The 22709-nt window shown below is 41.2% G+C and overlaps 2 protein-coding genes across 4 annotated transcripts in view; both read right to left on the bottom strand.

The window, feature by feature from the left end:
- ATF6 (activating transcription factor 6) overlaps positions 1–5876 on the bottom strand; it is a 207191-nt gene extending 201315 nt beyond the window's left edge. Inside the window, exon 1 of the mRNA XM_028104722.2 lies at positions 5722–5876. Within this exon, the coding sequence (XP_027960523.2) occupies positions 5722–5773 (52 nt within the window). The 5' untranslated portion in view covers positions 5774–5876. The remainder of the gene's footprint in view (positions 1–5721) is intronic.
- Positions 5877–12390: 6514 nt separating this feature from the next.
- On the bottom strand, positions 12391–19492 carry DUSP12 (dual specificity phosphatase 12). Of its 3 annotated transcripts, none has more exons than XM_028104774.2 (6): positions 18993–19489; positions 17434–17547; positions 17225–17343; positions 16729–16825; positions 16037–16223; positions 12391–13405 (listed from the first exon to the last, which is right to left on the bottom strand). In XM_028104774.2, exons 1-6 carry the CDS (start codon positions 19334–19336, stop codon positions 13244–13246), a joined length of 1023 nt encoding a protein of 340 aa, XP_027960575.1. In that variant the 5' UTR covers positions 19337–19489; the 3' UTR covers positions 12391–13243. The 3 variants fall into 3 exon arrangements, with proteins under 3 accessions (XP_027960575.1, XP_027960576.1, XP_087873481.1); XM_028104775.2 differs by having other exon boundaries at positions 13319–15613; positions 18993–19492; XM_088017355.1 differs by having other exon boundaries at positions 13319–15012; positions 18993–19492.
- Positions 19493–22709: the final 3217 nt, after the last annotated feature.

The raw sequence follows: 22709 nt of genomic DNA, 5'->3' as shown, positions 1-22709 counted from the left end.
TTGGAGAAAAGTGACAGACGTAACAGGGATGGGTAGAGCACAGCATGTTGTGACAATGTGAAATTCAAACTGGATGTTTCTTAGGGAGGATGAAAGGAGAATGAGCTGAACGTAGCAGTGAAAAACAAGAAAGTTGACTATCCCATCTTTAGAGGCCCAAATGGCAAAAAGGATTCAAGAATCAAAAAGGCCGCCATTCACCAAGCCTTCAGAGAAAGCAGCAGCCACTGGGGGGGAGTCAGGCTGCGGTCAGTGCTGGAAGGCCAATTCACAGAAGAGACTGAGGATATATAAAAGAAACCACAGGGTGCCTGGGTGGCTCAGTTGGTTAAGCGACTGCCTTCGGCTCAGGTCATGATCCTGGAGTCCCGGGATCGAGTCCCGCATCGGGCTCCCTGCTTGGCAGGGAGTCTGCTTCTCCCTCTGACCCTCTTCCCTTTCATGCTCTCTATCTCTCATTCTCTCTCTCTCAAATAAATAAATAAAATCTTTAAAAAAAAAATAAAAATAAAAATAAAAAAATAAAAGAAACCACAGGGGCGCCTGGGTGGCTCAGTCCTTGAGCATCTGCCTTCGGCTCAGGTCATGATCCCGGGGTCCTGGGACTGAGCCCCGAATCGGGCTCCCTGCTCCGCGGGAAGCCTGCTTCTCCCTCTCCCACTCCCCCGGCTTGTGTTCCCTCTTTCGTTGTGTCTCTCTGTCAAATAAATAAATAAAATCTTTAAAAAAAAAAAAAAGAAAGAAATGTGTTTAAACAAACAAAAAAAGAAACCACAGAAGCAGACAGAAGCTTCTGATATTGGTACATATACCTTACATGTGGTAAAAGATTGTTTCTGTACAAAGTCAAGACAGGGAGGAAGGGAGGGAAAGAAGACAAGGAGCGGAAAGACATGCAGGTGACAAATAAGCATATGAACACATGCTCCACATCATAGGTTACCAGGGAACTGCAAATTAAACAACAATGAGGGGGGCACCTGGGTGGCTCAGTCAGTTAAGCGTCTGCCTTCAGCTCAGGTCATGATCCCAGGGTCCTGGGACCAAGCCTCCCATTGGGCTCTCTGCTCACTGGGGAGCCTGCTTCTCCCTCTCCCTCTGCCTGCCACTCTGCCTACCTGTGCGCTCTTTCTGTCAAATAAATAAAATCTTCAAACAAACAAACAAAAAAACCCAACAAGGTGGGGTGCCTGGGTGGCTCAGTCGGTTGGGCAACTGACTCTTAATTTCAGTCATGATCTCCAGGTCATGAGATTGAGTCCCATGACAGGCTCTGGGCTCAGTGGGGAGTCGGCTGAAGATTCTCTCTCTCTCTCCCCACCCCACCCCCACTCACGTGCACGCTCTCTCTCCCAAATAAACAAATCTAAATAACAAAACAAAAAACCAACAACAAGCGGGCGCCTGGGTGGCTCAGTTGGTTAAACGACTGCCTTCAGGGCACCTGGGTGGCTCAGTTGGTTAAGCGACTGCCTTCGGCTCAGGTCATGATCCTGGAGTCCTGGGATCGAGTCCCACATCGGGCTCCCTGCTCAGCAGGGGGTCTGCCTCTCCCTCTGACCCTCTTCCCTCTCATGCTCTCTGTCTCTCATTCTCTCTCTCACAAATAAATAAATAAAATCTTTAAAAAAAAAAAAAAAAAAACGACTGCCTTCAGCTCAGGTCATGATCCTGGAGTCCCGGGATCGAGTCCCACATCGGGCTTCCTGCTCAGCAGGGAGTCTGCTTCTCCCTCTGACCCTCTTCCCTCTCGTGCTTTCTATCTCTCATTCTCTCTCTCTCAAATAAATAAATAAAATCTTTAAGAAAAAAAAAAACAACAACAACAAGCTACCACACACACTTATTAGAATGGCTAAAATCCAAACACTGGCAACATCAAATGCTGGTGAGGATATGGGGCAACAAAAAAGAACATTCATTCATTGCTAATGGGAAAGCAAAACAGTACAGCCATTTTGGAAAACAGTTTGAAACTTTCTTTCAAAACTAAATATGTTCTTACCATATGATGCAGCAATTATGCTTCTTGCTATTTACCCAAATGATCTGAAAACATGTCCATACAAAAAGCTGCACATGAACATAGCAGCTTTATATACAACTGCCAATATTTTAAGGCAACCAAGATATCCTTTGATATGTAAATGGATAAAGAAACTGTGCTATGGACTGAATTATGTCCCCCCAAATTTATATGTTGAAGCCATACCCCCCAGTGTGACTGTAGCCAGAAACAGGGTGGTCTTTAGGAGGTAATCAAGATTAAATGAAAATTTAAGAGTGGGGCCCTAATCTGATAGGACTGTGGCCTTATAGGCAGAGGGAGAGAGATACCCTTCCCCACCCCCTTCTCCTCTCCTCTCCTCTCCCTTCACTCCTCTCCCTCTCCCTCTCCCTTTCCCCTCTCCTGCCTATGCCTTGTGAAGACACAGTGAAAAGGCAGCCATCCACAAGTCAGGAAGAGAGCCTTCACCAGAACTTGACCATGCTGGCACCTGATCTCAGACTTCCAGCCTTCAAAACTGTCAGAAAGTCAATTTCTGTTGTTTAAACCACCCAGTCTATGGTATTTTGTTATGGCAGGCTGAGAGACCAATACACTGTAGTACATCCATATAATGGAATATTATTCAGTGCTTAAAAAAAAAAAAAAAAAAAAAAGAGCTACCAAGCCATGAAAAATCATAGACAGATCTTAAATTCATGTTGTTAAGTGGAAAAAGCTACCTACTGAACAATTCCAACTATATGACATTCTGAAAAAGGCAAAACTAGATAGATAGTGAAAAGATCAGTGGTTGCTCAGAGCCCAGGAGGAGAGAGGGAGAGATGACCAGGTGGAGCACAGGGGATTTTTTAGATACATGAAACTATTCTGTCGGATACTGTACGTACATGATATTAGATATTCGTCAAAACCCACAAAATGTACAACACGGAAGGAATCTTAATGTAAACTATGGTCTTTAGTTAATCATACTGGATCAATACTGGCTCATCAACTGTAACAAATTCACTACATTAATGCAAAATGTTACCAATATGGAAAGTGGGGGGGGTAAATAGAACTCTATGTACTATCTGCTCAATTATTCTGTAAATCTAAAACTGTACTAAAAAGAAAGCCTATTAAATATTAAAAATAATTATGTGAAATCCAGGGGGCTCCTGGCTGGCTCAGTCAGCAGAGCATGCGACTCTTGACCTCAGGGTTGTGAGTTCGAGCTCCACGTTGGGTGTAGAGATTACTTAAAAATAACTAAAAAATCTTAAAACAAAATAAAATTAATTATGTGAAATTCAGATTTCAGTGTCCATAAACAAAGTTGTATGGGAACACAGCCATACTCATTTACATGTTCAGTTTACATTGCCTATAGCTTGCTTCTGCACTATAAGAGCAGAGTTGAGTAGTTGCAACAGAGACCACAGGACCACAAAGCCTAAAATACTTACTATCTGGACCTTCACAGAAAATGTCTGTAGACCACAGCTCTAAATTTCATTACCCATAAAGGGGAAAAGCACATCCCACCATAGGCTGTTCTGAGCTAATCACTTTATTTAATTATTCAATGCTGTTAGAGTGACAAGTACTAATTACATAATCTGAATTTTTAAGTATCACTAGCCACCTTCTAATATTAAAAAAAAAAAAAATCAAATAAATCAGTGAAGTCTTTGGATACTCAAAATGGCAACTCCCAGAAAAAGAAGCCATATTCTACTGAAAAACAGTAGCAAAAAAGTAGTGTTTCACTTTAGCGCCTGCAAAATCTATCCTACTTACTGAACACCTAACAAATCAGAATTAAAGTGAGCAACTAAGAGAAGAAAGCAAAACTGATTGTTAACAGTATGAAAAGAGAAGCCTGGAAAACAATAGGAAATGGGCACATTCAGGGAGGGGCGGGGCAGGATACCGGAGTTAGGTCAGTGAAACAACTACAAAGAACCTAATGCTCTGTTAAAGAACATCAAAACTACATCTCAATTTATCAGATTAATCAGGAAAATGCAGCCTGAGTATCAGAAGACAAAATAATGCTTTGAGGAAGTGCCCCACAGTTGCAGTTTAAGAAATATCATGAAAATGTAACAGCTGACTAGCTGAGAAAAAACCATAACTACCTGACACTCTAAAGTAGATTTTTTAATAACTGGGAGGGGGTGGATCTTGGGAAGAATCAATCTGCAGAAATAATTAAGGAAAGCATTATAGGGGCACCTGGGTGGCTCAGGTGGTTAAGCGACAGCCTTCCGCTCAGGTCATGATCCTGGAGTCCTGGGATGGAGTCCCGCATCAGGCTCCATGTTCGGTGGGGAGCCTGCTTCTCCCTCTGACCCTCCCCCCTCTCATGCTCTCTCTCCTTCTCTCTCTCTAAATAAATAAAATCTTTTTTAAAAAAAGGAAAGCATTATAGAATAATGACTAAGAGCAGAGGCTCTGGAGGTAGACAAACCTGGTTCTGATCCCCCTCATGCCACTCACTAGCTAGAAGATTGAACATTCACTCTCCCTCAGCCTCGGTTTTCTCATCCGTAAATTAACAATAATTTCTTGTGATGTTGGAAGATTAAGAAGATAATGCATGTAAAAGCTTGCAGGACACCTGACACAAATGAAGTGCTAGGTAAATGGTAATTACTATTACCACTACATTTGGCTCAGGATAACAAACTTGAAATTGACAGTCTACAGTTTTTCCAGCAATGGTTAGGAAATCCACCAAGGGCTGAAATAAATCTCCCATGTCATAATTTTAGAGAAGTTCTGTCCTTGAAAAGTCAAATGAGAATTTCCGTTCAGTAAACGGAATTGAGATTGCACTTTGCTACTCAGAATGATAGTCTCCAAGGGGGAAAGATGAGCATCAGTCTGGGTTCCTCCCCCCACCCCCGTTCCAAAGTGGGTGAATGGCGTAGGCTCAACTATAGGGCCCACTCGACCTATGCAATCCCAAATTCTCACTGAAGCCCAAGACCAGCATTAGTATTAGTCCCAGAACAAAGAGAAGAATAAAAGGTTCCTCTAAACACCTAGATAACGAAATTTCCCCACTCTGATTCCCACTGCATTCCATTCCACTCTTCCTGACCACAAAACCAAACAAAAACATCCGAAGCAAAAAAAAAAAAAGAAAGAAAGAAAAGAAAAAAATTAGAGGTGTTTCTGGAGGGCAGTCAGGATTACATCAGTTTTTAAGAGTTAGGTCTAGGTAGTCAGGGGCCCAAGGTCAGGTGCTTCGGTTCTCTGCCAAGATGGACATCAGCCTAGATCAATAGTGGCAGCTGCGACATGAAGATCTCTGTGTACACTCTCATTCTCTGACACAAACACGGACAGACACACTCCACGGCAATCACCGCCCACATCCCACACTGAGAAAACAGCTTACGGCCTTTGGGGTGGTCACAGCCATCCCGCCCTCTACTTCTTACCGACGCCCTTTTCACTCCCACACAATGATCACCTAGCACCTTCCCAGCGGAAACGCTGAAAAATGATAATAATTCCAGCCACGCCACATTTTACGCTCGCTGTTGCCAGGGCAGAAACCGACCGGTTCGGCTAGACTCTTCCAGGGAGGACCGCGGACGCAAGCGACAGGCTGGCCCTGGCTCCCGGGGCAGAGTTCGCCCACACCTGTCTCCGCAAGTGCGCGAAGGAAGAAGAACCCCACGGCCGGCACCGGCACGTTCTCAGCTGCCACTCACCCCAATCCTCATCGGCTCGGTGAGAGAAGCCCGGGCTAAGAGGTGACTCCATGGTGCCGGCAACGGCAGGCGGCTCCCGCAAGCCCCACGTTCCGGCGGCCTGGAACTCGGTGACTAATAACCCGGACGGCGGCGGCAGGAGGACAAAATACTCCCCACCGCCCTGCGGACGGTGGCCGAGTGAAGACAAAGTGCTTCCACCGCCCGGGGAACTTGCGCAAATCAGAAAAGAGGAGTGTCAGAGACTGAGCTCGTTTAAATAAATCGGCGAGTGACTATTTCCCTGTGGGACTTTTCGGCACTTTCTGTCCCGCTGCTTTAAGAAAAATAAATAAATAAACACTACTTTGGCTAAGTAAACTGTATTGATAATATTAAAAAAAAAGGGGGGGAAGGAAAGAAAAGAAAAGTAAAAGCCCTTTCTGAACATACTGGCTTGTTCCTTGAATATCTTTCTTAATAGCACAGCGTAACTATCTCAGAACAAAATCAGAGAGCAATAAAGTAAATTCGATTTAATTTTCAGAATCACTTGCTATCAATGTAAAAATCTTCCGTAGACACAAGTGTGTGAAAGAAAAACTCAACTATTGTTCCACGTTCGTTAGACCCACGTCTTCGCAGGCACCGTACCTGAGGTGAACACCAGTACTGTGAATCGTACTTCTAGAAAGCCTACTTTTATTTAAACAAATTTAAACAAGGCAAATATAAAAAATGAACTCCCCGTGCTCAAACGTATCTCCTAGATAATGCGTTTCTAAATCATAGCACTTAGTAGTGGAAATCCCAGCGAGTTTACCCTATACAACCTACAATAAATTCCCAATCTTTTTATTACTAAAACTTAAGATTCCGTTTTGTTTAGAAGAAATTCACATCGCGAACTCGAACTGAAAATCTGAACTGAGTGTGATAGAACAGTTTCAAGACCGCTGCTTAAGAGAATTTCTTTTTACGGCATTTCAGCGGCGAGGGTGTTAAGCACCCTAAGAACACGTATCCCTTTAGGACCAAGTGGAATCTTTCCCATGGTTACTAAACCAAACAAATGCTTCCCAGAATCCACCCAACTCCTCGTGGCAGGAGGGTTACTACAGATTGCATAATCCACAGTAGTCAACACAGCCAGCCCTGGACCCAAAACCAGAAGAAAACCAAAAAAACGACATGATTCCTTTTGTCATCAGGTAACTAACCACTTTTCATGTACGGTGAAATATATATCACCTCTATTCTTATTCAACTGCAAATTCAAAACTGACAAACTCAAATAAAACCAGCAAGAGTCTTTTATTCCGCATCCACGAGATACTTTTTTTTTTTTAAATCATCATGACTGAACTCCTGCCAGTTTTTATTTTTTTAATTTTTGAAATTTTTATTTTTATCCCCAAAGTGCAGATAATGAAAAAACCATTTGCATACCTATCACCAAAGATTAACAAATATTAACATTTTCCATTTTTGTTTCAGATTTTACATAATATAAGAAATTAAACATTACAGATAATACCGAAGTCTGCTTTTCCCTCTGCTTCATTTCCATCCCTCCACATAGACTTCTATTACATACATCTAGTGTTGAGTTTTTAAATTTACATAAACATGTCATACTCGTTCTCCAAATCACTTTTATTTTTTTTAATCACTTTTTTCTTTTTTTTAAGATTTTATTTATTTATTTGATAGAGAGACACAGCGAGAGCAGGAACACAAGCAGGGGGAGTGGGAGAGGGAGAAGCAGGCTTCCCGCGGAGCAAGGAGCCCGATGTGGGGCTCGATCCCAGGACCCTGGGATCATGACCTGAGCCGAAGGCAGCCGCTTAACCGACTGAGCCACCCAGGCGCCCCCAAATCACTTGTTCTCTTATTCAACGTTACTTTTTGAGGATCTACTCACGCTTTAACTGTTACATGGTATTTCCTTGAAAATACATATATGTATATTTACATATATATCTCACAATTTCTTCTTTTGTTTCCCTACTAATGGACATTTGGGTTGTTTAAAATTTTTACTGTTAATAGCCTTGTATGAGTCTCTGTGCATACAAGCAAGAATGTCTTTAAGATATATACTGGGTCATAGAGTAGGAATGTTAAATTTGCCAAATTATACCATTTTACATCCTTGCTAGCAGTGATGAGTTCTTTGCTCCACATTCTCACCAACACTAGATTTGGTCACTTTCACATTTTTTGCCCCTGTGAAGGGTATGACCATAATTTACATTTCCCTGACAATTAAAGAGATGGTGCATCTTTTCGTGTTTATTAAACCTTACTTACTCTTCTGTGAGTTGCCTATTCTTACAAAATTTGCTATTGCATTTTCTTTCTCTCAATGATACCTACATCTTTAGCTAGCCTACTCTATTCATTTAACAGATATATATGTTGCAAATACCTTCTCCCAAATTGCAATTGTCTTTTGTTTGTGGGGTTTTGTCTTTTAGGTTTTAATTTCAATGTAGTCAAATTTACCAATCTTCTGTTTATGATCTATGCTATTTGTAACTTGCTTAAGAAATCCTTCCCTCTCCTGAGGTCATATTTTCTTTTTTATTTTCCTTCCATATTTTATAGTTTTGCTTTTCACATTCTCCCCCCCCCCAATCTGGTTATTGCTGGGGTGTAGTAACACTATTGATTTTTATACAGCAATCTTGTATCCAAAAATCTTGCTGAATTATGTGACTATAATATTTTGTCTGAATTCTCTAGGATTTTCTACGTAGAAAAACTTGCATGCAAACACTAACATTTTGTAACCTTTTTAAAATTAACCTTTAATGTGGAAAATTTCAAACAAACACAAAAGACAAGCTAATCAGTCCTTTTGTCTTATCACCCAACTTCAACAATTTGCCATTCTTGTTTTATCTACCCTCTCCCCCACAACAATTTTATTTTTTGTTTTGGTTTGTTTTTTTTCCCCTGGAGTGTTTTTTAAAAAAATTTTTTTTAAGATTTTATTTATTTACTTATCGAGAGAGAGAGAGAGAGAGAGAGAGAGAGAGCGCATCAGCAGAGGGAGGGGCAGAGGGAGAGAGAATCTCCAGCCGACTCTGCACTGAGGGTGGAGCCTGATGCAGGGTTGGATCCCATGACTCTGAGATCATGACCTGAGCTAAGTCGAGTCAGACACTTAACCAACTGAGCCACCTAGGCACCCCATCCCTTGTTTTAAAGCAAATCCCAGATATCATGTTATTTCACCTATAAATACTTCAATATATATCCTGACAAAGCTTTTTTCCATTTTTAAAAAAAACTTAACTACAATACCATTATGATACCCACCAAAAATAATTCCTTAATATCATCTAATACCCATTCCACATTCAATTTTCTCCCAAAAATGCCTTTCTACAGTTGGTTTGCTCAAATCAGGATCATCGGGTTGCATTTGGTTCATGGGACAGTCCCCTCTTCCACTTGTCACCCCATGCCATTTGTTAAAGAATCTGTCATTTGTCCTGTAGAATTTCCCACTTTGTGATTCTGCTATTTGTGTCTTCATGGTGATTTGTTCCTGTAAACTGCCAGTTAAATGTAAACTTGATTAGACGGTTTTTGTTTCATTTGTTTTTGCAGGAATACTTCTTAGGAACTTCCTTGCATTGTACGAGGAGGCACATAATTTCTAAATACCCCACTTTTATAGATGTCGAGATTTATCTGTGAATTCTGTTTTTTTCCTAAGTCTTAAACCTTTTCCCCTTCTTATTTTATTGCAATAGCCAGGACCTCTAGTACCACACTGAAGGTAAATGCACGAGTATACACCTTTTAACTTGTTCCCAATTTTAATGTGAAAGTTTTAAAAAGTTACTATTGATAAGGTTTTTCCTGTAGTTTTTTAATGCAAGGAAAATTTCATTTTTCATCAAGAAATTTGCTGTGGTTATTATAGTTTTTATGCACACTCTGGTCATCTTACAGTTTTTATGCACACTCCTTCCATTCTAGTTATGGTGCTTTTTTTTAAATGATAAATGTCGAATGTTAATGAATCTTCTTTAATTTATTCATTGCTTTCAACTTAAACCCTCGGAAGAGAAATGAAATTGGAGAGTTTTGCCTAGAGACATAAAGGAGGCCCTTGCCTAGATCCACACTTCAGAGGACTCTACTCTGGCATCTGGCTGTGTCTCTTCCCACAGGGTGAGAATCCATGGTGCCAAGGGGATATGCCCAACCAGAAGACATGCCTCTTCTAGACATGCTTCTTATGCCCAAATAGCTTAGAAATGCGAGGTGGGAAGTTCATGTATACATGTACTCCAGGCATATGAACAAACCCAGGGGTGAAGAAAGGGGCCAACTCTGTAGGTTGCTCTGTAGGTCAGAGGCCAACTCTCCCCGCATTGCCATGTTTTGTCAGAGAACTCCATAAAGTCAGAGAATTTTAAACTCAAACCTTGTCTCCCAGGTCTTTATGAGGGTATGTTTATCAAGAAAAGAGAATAACACATTTTATTTAATGGTTTGGTAGCTTGATTTATAAATTTCAAATACTAAGACAAATAGTATCTGGGCCTCAATTTGCACTCACAGAATTCTGCAAGTGTTGGTGGGGTACCTGACCAGTGAATTTACAACTTGGTTAAAAATTGCATTTCATCAGTGCTATTATGTTTTACAATCTAACATTTTCAGTATGACATCTTCTCTATCACCCTAAACAGTGAACTCAAACACTAGAATACAGAATTAAAAGCTCAGATTTTGGAATACGCCAAATCTTGATTCTAATCTAGGTTCAACCATTTGCTAGCAATATAACGTTGATGAGGTGACTTAATCTAAGCCTCAGTTTCACCTATAAAATGGGAATCTATCTCATAGGATTTTGGGGAGTATTAAATTATATAATACACATTAAATGCTTAGCATAGTGACTAGCACATGGTAAATTCTCAATAAATTGCAGCTATTTTAAAGAACAGTGTTGAATGCTACTAGCTAGGCACTGTATTAGTTTCTATCACTGCATTGTATCACTAAAATCCCCACAACCACCCGGATTGGATAGTTATTATCTCCCTTTTATACAAGGAATTAAGGCTTATGCAAATGACCTTTAAAACAACCCTATTAGTAGGGCAGAGCAGTAGAACATATATTAATCCCATTTCATGAAGGAGAAACCTGACCCTCAACTTTCAAAAGACCCGGGCAGCTAGAAACAGGGGGAGCCAAAATGATCAGATCCCAGTCTAACTTCTACCTCAGTACTATTTTAACTGCATGTGAACCACCACCTATGAAATAAAGTTCATATCGCTATTTTGGACAAATGTGTAAAACTACGTGTTCTAAGTTGATGTTCTTAAATATTAAAAAGGGTTCCACTTGTTAGTTTCTTCTTGAGAATAAAGGCATAATGGATTTTCTATTTATCATTTCTATTTACTATTTACCAAGAAACATTAATGGACTTTAAATTGGGAATTTTTGCTTAGTGGATGTTTCACAAAATTTCAAAATTTACCTAAAGAAAAGTCAATCTCCCCAAACTCATTTTCCACTGGCAAATACCAATTATCTTTCAAAAAAGGTATCTTGTCAGGGCGCCTGGGTGGCTTAGTTAAGCATCTGCCTTTGGCTCAGGTCGTGATCCCAGAGTCTTAGGATGGAGCCCACCTGGGGCTCCCTGCTCAGTGGAGTCTTCTTCTCTCTCTCCCTCTGCCCCTCCCCCCGCCACCCCCCCCCCCCCCGGCTCGTGTGTGCTAATAAAAAAAATCTTAAAAAAGAGTATCTTGTCTCTCTCTCAGCTAGAATATAAATATTGCAAGACGGGTTTTGGGGCACCTGGGTGGCTTAGTCGACTAAGCGTCTGCCTTTGGCTCAGGTTGTGATCCCAGGGTCCTGGGATCAAGTCCTGCACTGGCCTTCCAGCTCCTCAGGGAGCCTGCTTCTCCATCTGCATCTGCCTGTCTCTCATGAATAAATAAAATCTTAAAAAAAAAAAAAAGAGAGGGGTTTTATCTAGTTTGTTCACTGTGTCACCTAGAATTGTGCACATAATAGGTGCTCAGTAAATATTTACTGAATTGACAATCGCAAATTCAGATAAAATCTATGTAATTTTCTCTGCGCTAGATGCTACAGTGTGATAGCCATACAAAACTCTCGCTACTCAACTTTTTACCTACAAAAGGCACAATTCATTTGGTTCAGCCTGATTGTTTTCAAAAAGCTTTCTAGAGTATATTATGAAGCAAAGTGAACAGATATTACAAAAGCTTAGATAGAAATGGAGAAATTTTTTCTCATAGGAAAACTTATTTTATGAAAGTTACCAAAGGTCCTATTAAGTTAAGATGTTCTCAAGAATCACCTATAACACTCCCAACATTTCAAAAATTAAACTATGTAGGGGCGCCTGGGTGGCTCAGTTGGTTAATCTCAGTTCATGATCTTAGGGTCATAAGATCCATCTGGGCATTGGGCTCTGCGCTGGGCATGGAGCCTACTTAGGATTCTCTCTCCCTCTCCCCCCCACCAATAAATTGCAGCTCCCGCATGCTCTCTCTGTAAAAATAAATTAATTAATTAAATTAAACTAGGTATTTTTTAAGAGGTTCATTTTCACTTTTTCCATTTAAAACTATTCCCCTTTTGGTGTTTATATACATACATGTAAATATGCAAAGTGTCTTAGGAACATGGACTATATTTCTCTTTATTAGCTAATTCTGATTTCATGTAAATGGTCAAATATCTAATTAGGTCCAATTCTAATTATTAGTAATGAGTAAGATAAACTCCAGTTTCCAGAGATCATGTTAAAAAGCTAATCTGGACACAGTACCTTTTCCAGTACTCTAACCTATCAGGCTAAAAAAGTAATTGATATGTAGTTATTCCACATGTATTTTTCTCATCTTTAGAAACACACCTAACATTAATACATTTCTTTAAGTAGATTACTTCAAAACGTATCTTAAACATACTTTTCTAAAAATTTACATAATTGGGATTCCTAAAGAGTAACAGGAAAAGCTTATTTTAGTCAGTTTTACTAATAGCCTTTCCTTCTACATTTCCAAGAAAAATCCAGACATATGCAGATTTACTAATGTCCGTTAAAGAGAAATAAGTTTCAAAATACGTCCAAACAAATCTGCTTTACATACCTAGAAATAAAAAAATCTACTTAAACATGATAATTTCCAACTTTTATAAATAATTTTGTCTATCCAGACCTTAATATCACATAACTAAACATTGTAAAAATCAGAACTCTTGAAAATATATGAAACAAAGAATATGGGTTACAGAAAATTTTAATATCAAATAAAGTACAATTTACATGATTAAAAGTTCTGATTTCCATATAAAGTATTCTACTTAAATGGTGTAAGAGACTAACAAATAACAAAGCACAGTTTCCATGTCACATCAAATGAAATGCTGATGGCCTATAAACTAGACAATCTGCCACGAATGACAACAAGCGAGGGAAGCACATATCAGCAAGTTTCTTTCCAAGCTATCAAAAATGTCAAGTTCATATTTTTCTTGTTTGTGATCCCAAAACCGGCAGCATCTTCATTTCATCCACTCTGTTCTTATGTATTTGAAAGGCAGGTGTTATCCATCGACCACATGAGCACTGTTCACCATACCAATTGAAAGAACCCAACTTGGCATTGCATTTGGGGCAAAGAAGCTGAAATAAAGGAACTGTGTTACTTCATTCACTCACTTTTATACAAGACAAATAATTATCACCGGCAATATAGGATATAAAAACAGGTAAGACTCAGTTAAGCATTGGACTCTTGATTCAGGCTCAGGTCATGATCTCAGGGTCATGAGATTGAGCCCCACCTTGGGTTCCTTACGCAGTGGGGAGTCTGCATCTCTCCTCCCTTTCCCTCTGCCCCTCCCCTTCTCTCCCTCTCTAAAAACACAAACAAAACAAAACAAAATAAAAACCAGGTAAGACATGGCTCCTACCTTCAAGGAGTTTTATGATCGGATCAACAAGATAAAATACAACGGCAATTTGGGCGCCTGGATGGCTCAGTTGGTTAAGCGACTGCCTTCGGCTCAGGTCCATGATCCTGGAGTCCCGGGATCGAGTCCCGCATCGGGCTCCCTGCTCAACAGGGAGTCTGCTTCTCCCTCTGACCCTCCCCTCTCTCATGTTCTCATTCTCTCTCTCAAATAAATAAATAAAATCTTTAAAAAAAAAAAAAAATACAACGGCAATTTACCATAACAGATGGTGGACTATGATAATTGTGTAAGAAGCACGTTGTATGCTGGGAGTTTGGAGAAGGACCAGATTAATCCCAGTATGGGGGGGAAGGTAAAGGTTGAGATATGATGCAAGATTTCAGGATGTGAAAGGTTATGTGTTGCCTTTTAAATCAGTCTGCAGCTTAATATCTCAAACTAAGATCATCAAGGCCGAAGACTAGGAAAGCATGTTAGGAGCCTCATGTCAGATCAGTACTGATATTGGTAGCATGTAGGCTAGGCCTCAGATTCATGGCTATTTAAAAACAAACTGATACTCCAGTAAAATAGATAAATAAAAAAAAAAACCTGAACATGCCTATTATATTGTATTCTGATGTGTTCAGAGCATTATTTTTTAAGTTTAGCCTGTTATTCTGTGCATGACATGAGGCAGGGAGTCTTATTTTTAATCTTAGATGATATAAACTCTGGACATAAAACTCAGAAACCAAATTTGATGACAGAAGTATCTTAAATTTTAATATGACAAAATATACCACAAAGCTGAAATAAGCAACAGACAGAAGATATTTGCAATACATTAAAAAATCATTAACATCTAGACTATATAAAGAGATCCTATAATTCAATAAGAAAAAGGCAAAATCCATAGAAAAATGGACCAAGGATGTAAAGGAAATTTATAGAAAAAGAAGCTATAAATAGCTGATAAATACATAACAATATTGGTCCTCAGCAGTAGACATGGAAATTCAAATTAAAACATTTTAAGAAAAACATTTTTCATGTCCCCGATTGACAAAACTTTACCAGTTTTATAATACCCATTACGCCAAGGGTATGGAGAAATGGATACATGCATTCAATGTTAGCGAAAAGCAAATTTGTATAAGGATTTTTATTGTCAGGGTGGAATATTAGCAGTATTTAAGACATACACATCCCTCCACAGGACAGGGATTCCACTTTTAGGTCTATAGGAACATTCAAATAAGTGTACAGAGAAGTATGCACAAATGTGACATAGAATCTTCCATAAAAATGCCTTCATCTTATATGTTTTCCAGGCTAAATAAGAGCAGCAAGCCAAAAGCACAAGCCACAAAAGAAAGCAAGCAAGAAAGAAAAAAACAGATAAAGTATATTTCAAAATTAAAAACCCTACTGCTGCAAATGATACCACCAAGAACGGGAAGTGACTGCTAACGGGTATAGCGTTTATTCTGGGAATGATGAAAACAATGATGTTGCAAAAATTCTGTGAATATTCTAAAAACCACTGAACTGTACACTTTAAATGGGTAAATTATATAGTATGTGACTTACATCTCAATAAGCAGAATTGTCTGAAAACATGGGTTTGAATATAAAGTACCTCTTTTTAGGCAAGATGCTAACATAAACTGTTTCCTCACATATAACTATATACGTTCTACCTATTTTGTACATTATTGTATTCTTCAAGTGAAATATAGTGAGTTTCATAAAATTTTTATTATACAAACCATAAAAACCTTTACAATCATTAAGACTAACTATATCTTAGATTAAGAATATCTTTAAATTAACATTAAGTAAACCTAAAGGAGAAATGTGGCCATCCCAGGATGCTCTCATGAGCTGCATTCTTAAGAATAGGAAAATGAAAATGAATCTCTTAGCAAACATACTGAACCGAAATATCAGGAAAAAAGAGAGAAGAGCCAAAAGAGAAAAAGGAAGAGAAGAAGAGAAAGAAACTTTAAATATAATTTTAAAACCCTTGATTTGCCCTACTTGTTACCAAGTTTGAATTTGTTAAATATATTCTAATCGGCTTACATTAGTCTATTTGAAAAAATATAAACAGCCTTAAAAGGAATTAACTTAGACCAACAGCTCTCAACCAAAAGTGGTTCACTACTTTAGATAGGCTGGATTTTTACTTACTTAATTAATTTGATAGACTCTTATCTGCCCTAGAAAGATACAATCTTCATAAGGAAAGTACTTATGATAGAGTGAAACACCAGTCAAAATATGGTCTAGAGGGCAAGAAACAACAAAATATAGATGACATAATGAAACTGCAGAAAATAAAATGTGTTCTTACCTGTCCATCCATCACGCCCAACAAAGCAGATTCCATCCACTGTACAGGTTCAATGAAATACGATGTACATTGAGCCGGACTCCCTGTGGTGAGTGTGAAAGATGGTGTCACTCTCTTGTGGGCAAAGGCTATGGGACCACTTCCTTCATTATGATCCAAAATGCTCGAACTTCGAAATAAAGATCGCCTGCAACCCCCAAACAAAAACATTAATGACTTCCAAAAGGATGAAAAAATAGATGAAATGTGCAGTGTTTCTTAGCAAAATAAAAATGGATTATGCTACTTTAATTTTCAATAACCTCTACAAGTAACCTGATTTACTTTCACTCTTAAGAATTTATATTCTTACATAAATGGTGGCTCAGTCGTTAGCGTCTGCCTTCGGCACAGGTCACTATCCCAGGGTCCTGGGATCGAGCCCCACATCAGGCTCCCTGCTCAGCGGGAAGCCTGCTTCTCCCTCTCCCACTCCCCCTGCTTGGTGTTCCCTCTCTCGCGCTCTATCTCGTCAAAAAAAAAATAAAATCTTAAAAAAGAACTTACATTCTTCTTAAAAGCAGCTTTGAATTTGAAATTTTTATTTTGTTCAATTAAACAAATTCTTCTACAGATTTTAAGAAAATGAAACTTTTAGTACATTTTGGCTACTGAGACAAGATAAAATCTCCAGAGGATAGAAAATATTTTACCTGCACTTTCTACACTTGTAGAGAATGCCATCTTTCAGTCCTTGTGAAATGGTGGTTGGGTCAACAGCAAAGAGTTCTTGAGGTAAGTTCTGTAATTCTACATGAGATAATTAAAATGTAACTGTTGAAATCAACTCTGCATTTTCAGACAAAATTCAGCGAATGTCAAATTGAGGCAAGAAGTGCTAACCTCAGGGGAAAAAAAATCTCCAGTGTTGAGAAATCAGGGTGAGGTCAGACAGCATAGTGAAGCAGCCCTGGGGTTCTGAGCACAGACTGCCTGAGTTCAAATCCCAGCCCACCACTTACGAACCATGTGACCTTGAACAAGTTATTTCTTGCTAAAGCACCGGTTCAGAAGGGGAAAAAAAAAAAAAAAAAATTGTACCTGTCTCAAGGGATTAGTGGAAAAGTGAGATAAAGCACCTGAAGCCTTTAGCATCAGAGTAAAGAGCATCTAAAAAGGGCCCAATAAGTACTAGCAATTATTACTTACCTGGATACTTTTCTGTAACTTTTTGTAAACGATATTGCTTATAAATTGCACTAGAAGTATCTACTTCATATCCCATTGCCTGGTATAATTTCAGTTGCCACTCAAATCCCTCATTCACTCTGTAAGGACAAACAAATACAAAGTTAAGTTTTCTCTAAATGGATAAAATCACATCAAAAAAACAATTATTTCTGTAACAAAAAACTCACTTAGCCTCTGGTTTGATGATCTGGAGATTTTCATAGGCTTTTTCAAAGGTAAGCTGGTCAGTCTTCATCATAAAAGCAGTTATTATAGCCACACTTCGACTAACTCCTGCATGACTGAAAAAGAGACCTTTAAAATAAAATAGCAAATAGCAGCAATTAAAAAAAAAAAAAGCCCAGCTCCCTATCAACGGTAAAGTTCATGTCCACTTCATGTCTGCTTCTTCTACCCAAATAATCCCTTTGCCTCTGAAATACTACCAACACACAAAAGAATTATTCCTTTATTTCCTTAATCTTTTTGAATTCTGAACCATGGGAATGTATTACTTTTTCAAAAAATAATTACACTAATTTAAAAAATTTTATAATGGCTTTGGAAAAAATCCAACGCTCCTTTGCTCTTGGCATTAAAGGCCCTGAAATCTGGTCCAGGCTTCTTTCCATTTTACCACCACCTTATGTCCTTTATGTAAATATTTACAGCAAGTACTGGCACGCAGTAAAAGCGCTGACTCAGTAAATTTAAACTAGTTATTACATTCCAATGAACTAAAGAGGACTACTAAGAATTCCCAAATACCTATCAAGATTTTCTTATAGGCACTGCTACAACTTACTCCCATCTCTCCCCTGGGCATGGCTTTGGGCTCCTTTATGTCCTAACCAATTTTCCTCTCCCCATTTCTCTTCACCAACCAGCCTCTGCCCAAACAAAAAATCTGCTTTTCCTTTGACGTTTGAATAACCTCAACCTTCGCTCATCTCTTTTAGTATACGACTGGCATCCTAATCTGCATTACAATCATCCGGGGAGGTGTCTGGCTTCTCCCGAGAGCCTTTTTTGTTGTTTTTTAAGATTTTATTTATTTGAGAGCGAGAATGAGAGAGAGAGCACGAGAGGGGGGAGGGTCAGAGGGAGAAGCGGACTCCCCGCTGAGCAGGGAGCCCGATGCGGGCTCCAGGATCATGACCTGAGCCGAAGGCAGTCGCTTAACCAACTGAGCCACCCAGGCGCCTCCCCCCCTTTTTTTTTAAGATTTTATTTATTTATTTGACAGAGGGAGACACAGCGAGCGAAGGAACACAAGCAGGGGGGAGTGGGAGAGAGAGAGAAGCCGGCTTCGGGCCAAACAGGGAACTCGATGCGGGGCTCGATCTCAGGACTCCGGGATCATGACCTGAGCCGGAGGCAGACAGACGCCCAGCGACTGAGCCACCCAGGCGCCCCCCGGAGAGCTTTGAAAGTCTTTTTAGGTTCAGGGACCTTGCCATCTATCAGACCCCACTAAAAAACAACTCGGGGATGGGAGGGGGGACTGCAGAATGAACCAACGAAAACAAGTACGAATCAACAAAACAAGAATGAATGAGAGCAAGCACGCCAACGGGGGCCCGCCTCCTGCCCCTCCTCTCTCTCGGACACACGCCAGGCGCGGAAGGGACGGAGACGAGGTTCTGGCGGTCTGACAGCCCCTTCGTCCTCCCCTAGGGTCCTCGGAGGAAGGGGTGGCGGCGGCAGGCTGGAAGCGGGGCCGCTCCCCCCCGTGCGGGCCACTCACCAGTGCACCAACACGGAGCGGCCCTCGGCGCGGGCCCGGCTGATGAAGGCCACGCACCGGTCCAGATGGCTGAGCAAGTCAGTCTCGGGCTTGTCCAGCGCCGACACGAAGAGGCTCCGTAGACCCTCCATCCCCGCCCCCGACTTGAAGTCGGGCTCCTCTGAGTCCACCGTCAGCACGGCCGTGATGCCCGCCTGCCTCAGGTGGTCCGGCTCCGCCACGGCCGCGGCTCCACCCAAGTACAGCCCTGGCCGCACCTGCAGCATCTGCCCCGCGGAGCTGGCGCAGCTCCGACTGTGCACCCGCCGCTCGCAGCCATGGCTCCCTGCCTGAGCCTCCAACATGGCGGCCGCCACGGGCCAAGCGGGCAGGGGGCCCTACCATGGAGTAGGCGGCCGGCTAGAACGCCCTCTTCCGTGACGAGCCGGCCTGAGATGCGCAGGGGCTCCCCCGGAGGACCACGGCGACCGTGGGAATGTGTACTACCTGGGGAAGGTGCGCCCAGCCGGCTTCAAACCCGTGTCTGGCCGCAGCTCTCGCAACTTGATGGTAGCAGATAAACTTCCCCAAATACAGGGTTTCCCAGGCTTTTTCGTGCTGAGGCTTTACGGAAAGGGACAACAACAGCAGCGGGACTCAGATTTGAAATGATGGTCCCACCGACTGAATCAGCAGTATCATTTTATGCATTTGGGGTAAAACAGGGTTTTTTTCCCCAAGATTTATGAAGCCATTCGTTTATATTTCTTCTCTTGTGACTATTTTTTTTCTCTTTGTCCAGTATTTTTATTGGCCTGTGAATCTCTTGTTGATGCGTACTGTCCTATATACTTTGAAGATAGTAATCCCATGGTCTTGTATGCCCGTACCCTCCAACCGAAGACCACCAGGAACCTACATCACTTTATCATTTGTATGTTCACTGAAGTAGCATTTTTAATTTCCTTCAAGAACTTTTCCTTTGCATTCACATTTTAGCTAATTGTTTGGCACAGAAGGCTTAGTTTTCGGCCTATCTTGGCTTTTGACATGCCTCCCCCACTAAACTTAATCATTTCTAGCTTCTGCCTTAAAGTGAGAGATGTGTGGGTCTTCCTTTCACTTGAACATTTAGAGACCCTTGTAGGATGATTAATTGGCTGCTTTCAGTATTGTTGTGTCTCAGGGACTAGGGAGGCCTGTGGAGAGGGAGAGAGATTGGGGGAATGACTGGTCTGTGGAGCAGTGAGAACATATATAACATTTGTTAAATTTGTTGTCTTGTATAGATGTGCTCTGTGGCACCCGAAAGCAATTACAATAGTTAACATCAAAGATCACTGGTCAGAGATCACCATAAGAAATATGATAATAATAAAATTGTTGAAATGTTGGGAGAATTGCCAAAATGTGACAGAGACATGAAGTGAACAAATGCTAAATGCTATTGGGAAAACAGTGCCAATACGCTTGCTCAATGCAGGGCTGCCACAGACCTTCAATTTGTAAAACATGGAATACTTGTGAAGCATATATAACACAGGTATGCCTGTATAGGATTTGGGCTTATATTAGGTGATTTTGGACAGAGTCCAAGGAAGCAGGGCTTTACTCTGGATCGGACGCTGTCAGGAAGTGGCGGTGATTCTAGGATTGGGTATCTCAGTGCGTTTTCCCTTTAGGGAGAGAAGGCTACATAGATGCTACAGCTGTAATTGGTCAAGAGGCAGCAGTCCTGGTATTGGCATAAAGACAGACACATGGACCAGTGGAACAGAATACAGAGCCCAGAAATAGACCCTCGCATATATGCTCAAATGATCTTCAACGGGTGCCAGTGGGAAGATGGAGAAAAATAGCCTCTTCAAGTGGCGCTGGGAAAACTGTATATGCACATGTCAAAGAATGGAATGTGATCCCTACCCTAAACAATATACAGAATTAATTCAAAATTGATTAAGGACCTAAACATAAGAGTGTAAAACCCAGGGCTCCTGGATGGCTCAGTCAGCTGAGCATCCGACTCTTGATTTCGGCTCAGGTCACGATCTCAGGGTCATGGGTTGGAGCCCAGCATTGGACTCCACACCCAGCAGCAAGTCTGCTTGTTCCTCTCCCTCTTCTCCTCCCTCTGCTTGTGTTCTCTCTCTCTCAAATAAATAAATAAAAATCTTTAGGGGCACCTGGGTGGCTCAGTCAGTTAAGCATCTGCCTTCAGCTCAGGTCATGGTCCCAGGGTCCTGGGATTGGACCCTGAATTGGGCTCCCTGCTCAGCGGGGAGCCTGCTTGTCCTCTCCTGCTCCTCCTACTTGTGTTCTCTCTCTCTGTGTCAAATAAATAAATAAAATCTTTTTTAAAAATCTTAAAAGATTATAAAACTCCTAGAAGAAACACAGGAGTAAATCTTCATGACAGGATTATGTCAAAATTTAAAATTTCTGCACATCAAAGGGAATAATCAAAAGAGTAAAAGGGCTACCTATGGAATGGGAGAAAATAACTGTCAATCATATATCTGATAAGAAATTAATATCCAGAAAATATAAAGAACTTTACATGGGTGATACCAGCATCATGGCTGAATAAGATGTTCCTCATCCATGTCCTCCCACCCCAACAACAAGTTGACATCCATCCACAGGCAAAAGGGTCTTGGTAGGAGCTGTGAAATCCTGCACCATATGCCAAGGGACCCAGGAGGAGTCTTGCCCTCCTGTGTGTGAGGTAATAGGCACACGGACCTTGGTCCTGGCTACAGACCCTACAGTGGCCTGTGAACCATCTTCCCTCTTGGCTCTGGTCAGGGAGCCTGCAGAAAACACTGACTTAGGGCACCTGGGTGGCTCAGTTGGTTAAGCGACTGCCTTCGGCTCACGTCATGATCCTGGAGTCCCTGGATCGAGTCCCGCATCCGGCTCCCTGCTCGGCGGGGAGTCCGCTTCTCCCTCTGACCTTCCTCCCTCTCGTGCTCTCTCTCTACCATTCTCTCTCTCTCTCAATAAATAAATAAATAAAAATCTTAAAAAAAAAAAAAACACTTAGATAATCAACAGGGATAGGAGAGCCTTTGTGGAAACCCAGGTTTCCAACAAAGAAGTTCTAGGAGACAGTTGGAACAAAAAAGTATGTTTGGATGCATCGGAGAGGGTAAGATGGACTTTCCTCACATCCCTCCTCCCCCAAGGCAGCACAGCTCAGGGCCAAGAGAGGTCTCCTGGGCCTGAGCTTTATCCTGGGGGGTGGATGGGGGGGCAGTGAGAGCACGTGAGTGAGTACTGGCTTCCTCAGCTGCGCAGGAGCTACAGAAGAGGCTCATTGCTCTCTTGCCCCATGCAGAGTACTGAATCATGAGCTGTAAGATCATGGTGGGGGGGCGGATGGAGGGAAGAGGCTGAGAGAGCCACACAGAGGACTCTCAGAGGGCACTAAAGGGACATAGGTCCTACTAAGTGATTCAACAGGCTCCATCAAGAAGCCTGCCCAGGAGTTGCTAGAGAGGCCTCGCCCCTGGATCCCCCTATCTGCCCATGGGCAACCTTACAAGTCAGGAGAGAAAGGGATGATATATGAAAAGTGTTGAAAGAAAGAAAAAAAAAACTGTCAAGAATATTCTATCTGGCAAAGTTGTCCCTCACAAATGAAGGACAGGTAAAGACTTTCCTGGAAAAACAAAAGCTGAGAGAATCCACTAGACCTGCCTTTGTTGAAAGAAACTCTTCAAGCTGAAACCAAAAGAT

The sequence above is a fragment of the Eumetopias jubatus genome, unplaced genomic scaffold (genome assembly GCF_037043125.1).
Source record: "Eumetopias jubatus isolate StellerSeaLion01/CBP00866 unplaced genomic scaffold, mEumJub1_p1.0 scaffold_12, whole genome shotgun sequence".
In the NCBI taxonomy this organism is placed as follows: domain Eukaryota; kingdom Metazoa; phylum Chordata; class Mammalia; order Carnivora; family Otariidae; genus Eumetopias; species Eumetopias jubatus.
Note: the sequence above shows the minus strand (reverse complement) of the source record. Positions and strands in the feature narration are given on the sequence as shown.

What these genes read in the sequence shown, in the direction of transcription:
- DUSP12 (XM_028104774.2), bottom strand. Translation starts at nt 19,336, where the DNA reads ATGTTGGAGGCTCAGGCAGGGAGCCATGGCTGCGAGCGGCGGGTGCAC. An exon ending in CGCTCCGTGTTGGTGCACTG is followed by an intron (nt 17,548 to 18,992) that starts GTGAGTGGCCCG and finishes TCTCTTTTTCAG; the next exon opens with TCATGCAGGAGTTAGTCGAA. An exon ending in AGTTACAGAAAAGTATCCAG is followed by an intron (nt 16,826 to 17,224) that starts GTAAGTAATAAT and finishes TATCTCATGTAG; the next exon opens with AATTACAGAACTTACCTCAA.